The sequence below is a fragment of the Anarrhichthys ocellatus genome, unplaced genomic scaffold, assembly GCF_004355925.1.
Source record: "Anarrhichthys ocellatus isolate YVR2014 unplaced genomic scaffold, GSC_Weel_1.0 scaffold29, whole genome shotgun sequence".
Taxonomy (NCBI): domain Eukaryota; kingdom Metazoa; phylum Chordata; class Actinopteri; order Perciformes; family Anarhichadidae; genus Anarrhichthys; species Anarrhichthys ocellatus.
In genome coordinates this window covers 1,113,285-1,122,121 of record NW_022280059.1, presented here as the reverse complement: position 1 = coordinate 1,122,121, position 8,837 = coordinate 1,113,285, and the positions used below count along the sequence as shown (strand labels likewise).

Sequence of the window (8,837 nt, the reverse complement as noted above, 5' to 3'; positions counted from 1 at the left end):
GTATATGTGTACGTATATATGTACGTACATATGTATATGTGTACGTACATATGTATATATGTACGTACATGTCCCTTATATATTGAGATAATATCCCACAGATCAGGTCTGTTGTAGAGAAATGTCTTTGAAGAAGTGGACTTTCAGTTTAATATGCACTGACACATCATGCAATTCCCTCGTTAAGTGCCTTTTTAAAACGTTTACCGTCTGTGTGTCTGGGAACCTCAGGGGAATCAGGAGCGCATGGCTTCTTTTTTTTTTTTTTTGTACTTTTTATTGTCCATTCAATGATTCACCTGAAACAGTTTCCCCTCAGTCGCCAGCAGATGGCTTCTGCTTTCATCCCGAGTCTTTGTACAGCCGGCTCATCGTGTCGATACGAGGCCCCTCCTCGCATCGCCTCTTCTTTTCATCCATGCGTCACCTTTTTAGGGTTATTGCAGCATCATGTACAAAATAGAAACCAGAACTAAATGGGATGTAAGCGTCTGCTTGTTTATTTGGAGGGTTTTTTTCTGCTTCTTGAGTTTAACCACTGAGATTAAATCATGTTAAATGCCTTTGTTTGTGGAAAACAAGTCTGGTTACTTTCTGATTTCATGTATAATGATGATTATGCAATGATTTTTTTAGACACTCCCCTGTCTTCTGAATATTGCTTAATGAATCCAGAGTAACATCTTGTTTCTCATCCAGCTAAGTGTACTCTTCCAACATGATGATCGATATTGTGTCATGTTGTATTTCTAGCTGGTCTAACCACACATTGGTCGGCATCATGGCTCCGTAGACAGCAGCTGTTCCCACAGGACCAAAGCACAGATTGATTCAGGACATTTCAGTTAAAACACAGGAAATTACATGTTTTGCCACTGATTTTTTAGTCAAAATAAATGTAATTTTCTTCATGCTTCATGCACTACATGGTACACAATAATTCCCCACACTGTTGGGCTCTAAATGAATACTTTATTTCTATCTTTTTCTCCCAGTAAAGCAGCGTTTCAGTCTTGTGAAAGAGAAAAACAGGCATTTCTTTTAGAGGCAGCAATCAAATCATAATCACCTGTTGGTCGGCAAACAGGAAGGAAAAGAAATGATGTTGATCACAGCGCTCCAGAAAATAGAACCACCAGGATATCCAGGGGGGGGGGAACAAACATTAAATACAACACAACCTGAAAAACACATGCTCATTTGATAAGAACGGTAGTAATCAAATAGCTGTTGGGGTGTGATATAGATGCGCCCCCTCAATGATATGGTGTGTATTCTCTCCCACACACACCATCATCCTATGAGTACAGATACCTGATTAGATGGGAGTTGTGTGATTGCCTCCCTGTTAACTTTTGTATAGAAGTCTTCTTGGTCTCTAAATGTAAAAGACATCAAATGACCTCCACGTGTTTGTAATTTTCAGTCTCTGACATATTTAACATTGTGTCCTGTGTATTTAGTTTCCTGCTGTTTCTACTTTCTACTGTGATCGCCATCTTGTGGCGTTTCATTTTCTCCTGTTGGCTGACCAGCAGGTGATAATGATTTCAGCTGATTCCTGCCGCTACAAGAATTAATTTTTTTTCTCGTTCACACAAGAAGATCTTTACAGAGCGAAAACATTTCCTTTACAAAGTAAAACAGTGTGCAGCCCTCCTTGGTTTGTCTTGCACCTGAGTATCTTTGCCTGGATGAGTGCACACTGCTGATACATACAAACATTCAGAAATGACAAAGCAAAAACATTGACGCGAGCGCTCAGACCCTTCGATCGTCTTTGAGACGTTTCGACATCTTGATTGTAACACACCTGCGGTCAATTCAGCTGATTGGACATGATTTGGAAAAGGCACACACACACCTGACTAAATAAGGAGCATGTACCTCCCAAGTGTGTGGGATTTATGATAATAATAAAGATGCAACAACATGTCATATCTGCCACCTTATCTGGTTCCATGATTCTAACAGTTAGATTTGACTTTATCTTGTTTGGGTATTTAACATTGTACTGTGGAATAAAAAGTTGTTCAGAATCTTTATGTTTAAGCACTCATATGTGAAGGGACTCTCATTTAATTGAGTTTGCTTTGTAGTTTTGGACTCAGTTTAACAGGAACTCTCCTCTAGTGGCCACGAGATGGCGCTGTTAGGTGTTTGACCTCAGTCCGCCTGAGAAACGGATGTAAGAAAAAGTGATGAACTGTCATCAGGGACGAGGGGGCGTTTGATTACCCCCCCCCCCCCCCTCCCCTCACCGTCCTGCCGCAGTGCTCCACGTAGGCCGATGTGCCGTTTCCTCCATTAGTGTCGGCTATTGTTAAACCAATTATAGAGGTGTTAATGGCCGATGGAGGGCCCATTGGGATGAGAATCGGCCCGCAAGGAGAGGAGATGGGATGGCGAAATGTGTGTTGGGGGCCTTGAAGGAGCATTAAGCCCAACCAGGGTTGAAATAAATGAATGAGGTTCCAAGAGCGTCCACCTGAAGAAATAAGCTACTCTCTATAGATTCAGTGGAAATCAGTGCAGATGGCGTCCAGCGGAGCTGCTGGAAATCCACTCAAACCGTTAGAATCCAGCTGTTTGTTTTTCCAGAGCAAAATGAATGTGATGCCGAGTTGGAAATTGAATATTTCAGATTTATTTCCCAATGGCACCTGAAGGCAACAAAATTATAGATAAAATAAGTAAAATTGCTAATATCCAAGATGTGGATCACCACCCAAATCTACAGCCTAAACTGACGTCCAATTGTAGTGAATTATATTATTTATTCTCATGAAAATACATACATTTGATCTCAACATTTGTTGTATTGTACAATTGTATTGTATTGTTCCCTTTTATTATTATGATCACAAGCTGGAGGGCACAGTTTTAATCCTTCTTCTTTATCTACAACTGCTGCAGGTATCACCGTCCAGATGGGAGAGGCCCACATCTGTCAGGCTTAATTACATCATTACAGACGCCGAGGTGTTACGCTCGCTCCACGGGTTAATCGACCTGACAGCGCTTTGCAAACAGGCGATAATCGCCGAGTCTTTACAGGTGATGGCCGCGCAGAGAGTCTGACTGACGACATGTATATTTATAGGAGCTGAAACATGACGACTCGAACACGTTGGTGGTAAATATGAAGAACGATCCGTCACTGTGCTTGATTATTAAAGGGATATAATCATCAGTGCAAGGGTCAGAGCTCCATCATATCATAACACTTTACAGATATATGGCGATATAACTCTTATTTTTGCTGTATTCGTGCGCGCTCACGCGCCTTCCTGTCATTCATTATTTCCTCGGGATCTTTTCTTCTTAATCCCGAGGACCTCCCGCCTGCGCATCAATTACATCTCCATTGACTGGCCATTAGGCAGAGGCATTGACATTCACGGGCCACCGTCTGCACCGAGGCCGATGTGTATTCCCCTCCGAACACAGGAGTCCGGCCTTACACCCGGATTACAGTATGTATTGTGTTGCTCCGTGGCGGCGGGTCGCGAATGGCTCTTTTGGAAGAATAAATGGAAAAAAATAAAGCATCTCTCAACATTTTACCGAGGAGCCACGTTTACATGCACGGATTGCGCACGCGAGCGTTAAAAGTAAAAAAAAAATGTCTGTTGGTGCCTTTACGTTTTGATGGAGTTTACTCCACCTTGTGTTGCAGTTAAATGTTTGAATCAGCGTGGGAAGGTTTATCTGTGGGGTGGGTTTTATTTGTGTGTGTGGGGGGGGGGGGGCTCCTGATAGGATCTCTGATAGGATCTCTGATGGTCTGATCTCTTCTATTGATATTCCAATATTTAGTCAAATTCTTTCGTGATTTTTTTTCATGACTATATTTGACGACCAAAAATTAATTTCATTTATTTATTTAACCAAATAACTCAAAGCTAGGTTCATATCTCCAGAGACGTGATAGTCGAAAGAATTAACGAGTTGTAACACCCCTGGCCACACACACACACACACACACACACACACACACACACACACACACACACACACAGAGAGAGACAGAACTTTATTAGAGTTCCAACTCTAATAAACGTATTTCGACATATTGACCACATATTGTGTTTTTTTGTGCAAAATCGAATTAAATATATTGATCAAGTGGTATAATAATAATTATTTTTATTGTATCCCTAAACACTGCATATTTTATCCCTAAACACTGCATATTTTGAATTTGTCTTCACTTCAAAGGAATCGACATGATTGCATTTTTGGGGGCTTTTTCCCATCTATTTTTAGAACAGACGCATTTATTCAAACCTGTTTGATACATCACTTACGAGCATATTACCACTATTAAGACCTCACGTCACCGCTCAACGTATATATTAAATATGTATATAAATCCACTCAGACACTGAAGGATTACTGGACATTCGTTCGTCCGGGTGGCCCCCGTTACAGCCGCCGGCCAATATACAGCACGCCAGGGGGCCACATCGGCCTTTTTGCCGGGGCCCTTCCTGGTATTCAAATGTCAGGAGCGGGGCGGGACCCGCTGGCACCTTATAAGAGGAGGACTTCCAGGTTCCTCTAGTCTACTGTATTTGCGCGCTGCACCTCCGCCTGACACACGCTGCGTTCCGAGGGCCCCGGAGGACATAGAGAAAAAAAAAAAAACGGGCCAGAAGAAGTCAACATCTGCTGAGCCATAACAAGAATAAGGTTATGAAACAATGGACGACTGACAAATAAGAAATATTGACTTTACTATTCCCAGGAGCAGAACGTCACATATTTTCTCCCTCTTTCTTGGCAAAGGGGAGACAACTTTCTGCTTTTTCCTCTTTTTTTTTTTCAACAACTAACAACTTTGCGACGGATTGTATATTTATTTTTGATCTTTTTTCAAACAATCCGGTCATAGATCAGTCTTTCTCCTCCAAAGACTTGTGTTGGGGATGTTGAGCTCCGTGAAGATGGAAGCACATGATCTACCAGAGTGGAATACTTTCTACAGCGATGCCAGCGAGGTAAAGACACGCTCACTAATAGAAATAGCAGCAATAATAATAAAACATTAAATACAATAAACCAACTGCTTTTTATTTACTGGTGTTGTTAGGAGTGGTCTAATGTAAAGGGCTTTCTTGGCAGTGAAATAGAGAAGACAAAATATTATTAGCGCAGTAATCCGTCCGAAACAAACCATCTGTAATCCTGATTTGATGATACACTATAAAAGAATAAGATACAGATTTTACATTCACTTCTTAAACTCCCATGGGAAATATTGTAGGAATACCATAATAAGTAAAATAACGTTGAGTATAATAAAAGTATAATTGAAGGCGCACTTTATAGTTTTACAGTGATGTAACAAGAACCATCATGAGAAATATACCTTAAATAATACCAACAAGTATCAAAAATATATTGTTCTCCTTGCGAAATAATCCCAATAGTAACATTATTATAACATTGTTGAAAAATGTTTAAAAAAAACAGCAATAATAAATGTATTTAATTTATTTATTGATACTTAATATATATATATCATTATACATATTCCGGTTCTTAGTTGTTTACTCGATGACAGTTTTTAAAAAGTAATTTGCTCATCAATAGACTTTCTTCCTTTGTGCCCCCGCAGCCGCTGAAGTGTTGCGACGATTCAGGTGTAAATGTTACGAGACCTTTTTTCTCTTCTCCCCCTCACTAATTCAATTAGGGTTAATTCCATCAGCAGCTTCAGTTCTCACCTCGACCTGATGAAATTAAAGAGTCTGATAATATTTAACCAGAGATCAGTAAGCGGGCCGCGATCCCTTTATGGCCTCCGAAGAATTTCATCAAATACTTTTAACCTCTCGTCAAAAGGCTTTTTATAAATTTCACCAAAAAAACAAAATACTAAACGGAATTATTCCTCTTTAACAAAAAAAAAACCGTACAAAAGAAAATAATCAAATTCAAAAAAGTTGAGCTTAAAAAGTGAAGATTTAGTTGTCTTGTGTATTTTTTTGTGGAAGCAGAGGAGGAGGCCGTCTGGTCTGAAGCGAGAGGCACCATGACGCGCTTTTTACGCATTTTTCAGGTTAACATCGCCATGTGAAATCCATGTCCTCTCGCGCACTGAGAGCTTCATTGTGCATTGATAAGGAGTCCCTTTTAGAGTCAACCCGCTTTACCCTCCCGTTTAGACATTCACTTTAGCCGCTCTTTTCAATCAATACCAGTTTAATAGATAAGAGTTTATTATATTTGTTTTCTAAATGTTAAAAATGATATATATTTATTGTTGCTGCATGATAGCCAACTGTGTTTTTTTTTTTGTGAATAACCAGATGTTCCTTTTTTCCTCCAGATGTATTCCTCTGCCAGCACCATGAACTCAGGTCTAGGCTCCATGGGCTCCATGGGCATCAACAGCTACATCAACTTGAACCCGGCCACCGCCTCCCCTGCAGGCATGAACATGGCGTACCCAAGCTCCAGCCTCAGCAGCTCCCCCCTGGCCTCCATGGGCTCCGGGCCCGGCCACATGTCCCTCTCCCCGGTGGCCTCGTCCCTCGGCTCTGGCCCTCTGACCCAGCTGGGCCCCGCCGCTCCAGGTTCCCTGGGCTCCCTGACCCACTACCAGAACATGGGCCAGTCCATGAGCCAGCTAGGGTACTCCTCCACCGCGCCCCTGAGCCGCACAGGACCCAAGGAGATGCCCCCGAAGCCCTACCGGCGCTCCCTGACCCACGCCAAGCCACCGTACTCCTACATCTCCCTCATCACCATGGCGATCCAGCAGAGCGGCAGCAAGATGCTCACCCTGAACGAGATCTACCAGTGGATCATGGAGCTGTTCCCCTACTACCGTGAGAACCAGCAGCGCTGGCAGAACTCCATCCGCCACTCGCTCTCCTTCAACGACTGCTTCGTGAAGGTGGCGCGCTCGCCGGACAAGCCGGGCAAGGGCTCCTACTGGACCCTGCACCCGCAGTCCGGCAACATGTTCGAGAACGGCTGCTACCTGAGGCGCCAGAAGCGCTTCAAGATCGAGGAGAAGCTAGCGAAGAAGGCGGGCAAGAACCAGGAGGGGGGCTCGGGGAAAGGGGGCCACGGTGGCGATCACCTGGTGGAGGACCACAGCCCCGCGGGAGGATCGGAGGGAGCCGACTCCGCCCACTCGGACAACTCCCACCCAGGCTCCTCGGATGACCAGCCTCATCCCCGAAACTCTCTGGTTCCGATGGACTGCCCTCCGCTGTCCTCCTCACACCTCCACAGCCCACCCGTCTCCCTGCCTCCGTCCTCCGTCTCGTCCTCCCTGTCCCTCTCGGCCGCCACCTCCTCCAGCCCGCTCCTCCACTCCCAGTCTTTAGTGGGCGGCACCCACCTCCTGCCCAGCGCCATGCAGCAGCACATGGACCTACAGAGCGACGCCCTCAAGTCCCTGGACCCCCACTACAACTTCAACCACCCCTTCTCCATCACCAACCTCATGTCCAACGAGCAGAAGATGGACCTCAAGTCCTACCAGGACCAGGTGATGGCCTACAACAGCTACGCCAGCGGCTCTCCCGTGGGGGCAAAGCAGATCTACGACAGCCAGGGCCCGGCCACCATGGACTCAGGCGCTTACTACCAAACTCTGTACAGCCGCTCGGTGCTCAACGCTTCCTAATATGGACACCCCCCCACGCCCCTAACCCCACACACACACACCTGTCTCTAAAGGCGAGCCAAGATGGAGACTTCTTTTCTTCTCCTGCCTTTTCTAAAATGGACACCCCAGCTCTCTTTATCTTCCTCTTTCTCTCCCTCTCTGGCTCACGTCCAGAGGCCTCGGCAGAGACTCGCATCTAAAATGGCTGCCGTGTTTGAGGGACCAAAGGACAGTTTTTTTAGTTTTTGCTTTACCAACTCTGAAGAACCTGCGGACCGGTTGGTTACACGGAGGACTGAAAAAGTTTCAATGAAGACGTCCGACTGGTGTGTGTGTGTGAGTCAATACAGGAGTCAGACTCTGTCTTGGTGAAATTGGCTTTGTACAAATTGTAAATAGAGGTAATGCGGGGAGGGGGAAAAAAAATAAGAATATTTGCATTTATTTATGAAGGGAATACATTTTAATATATCTTGTATAGCGCTCTGTTGACCAGTTACAACCCAAATGTGAGAGGTTTTCTTTTTCTAATCGGGAGACGGAGGGATGCCAGGCGAGTTTCGAGAGGTTACTGCTTCAGGCAGGTGTTACTGCAGTGGGAGACCTTTATATTTTGTGCGTTACGACATTTCACACCACGTCCATCATTTCCGTCACATCAGGCATTCGTCAATGTAAATGTAGCTGATGAAATCTGTACTTGTTTTTTTTGGTTGATATGAAGAAAGGGGAAAAAAGAAGCCATTTTGTCCTCGCTGGAGCTCGGAGGAAACTAAAGTCATCCTCTGCAGCCGGAAGGAACGAGGCAAAGCAACTGTGGTAAAAACTATTTCAAAAAAAAAAAAACATGTTGTGTTTATGTTTTTTGTTACAGGAGCATTAAAACCAGATGCTTTCTCGACAGACTGTCACATTTTGAATCAGAGATAGCCGATGCTACGCGTGGGGGAGCTCAAGTCAGTTACTAAAAGCAGGAGGGGGGGGGGGGGGGGGGGGGGGAGGCGAGGGGGGGGGGGGGTGGGGGGGGGGGGGGAGAGAGATGCACTATGGGTGGATTTACATACAGTACTTTGCACTATGGAGCTCCTGATGGCCAGGTGGGCTGATAGTGTGTGCGTTTACAACAATACTTAGGAGCGCCCCCCCCCTCACAATGTCAATGCGTCGGCTCAATGGGATCAGTGTAACAATGTCAGCGAGTGTCAAA

General features: G+C 44.6%; 1 protein-coding gene across 1 annotated transcript in view; it reads left to right on the top strand.

The window, feature by feature from the left end:
- Window positions 1-8,607, top strand: part of foxa3 (forkhead box A3) — a 12,172-nt gene extending 3,565 nt beyond the window's left edge. Inside the window, exons 2-3 of the mRNA XM_031863611.1 lie at window positions 2,917-5,003; window positions 6,338-8,607. Of these exons, the coding sequence (XP_031719471.1) occupies window positions 4,932-5,003; window positions 6,338-7,648 (1,383 nt within the window). The 5' untranslated portion in view covers window positions 2,917-4,931 and the 3' untranslated portion in view covers window positions 7,649-8,607. The remainder of the gene's footprint in view (window positions 1-2,916; window positions 5,004-6,337) is intronic.
- Window positions 8,608-8,837: the final 230 nt, after the last annotated feature.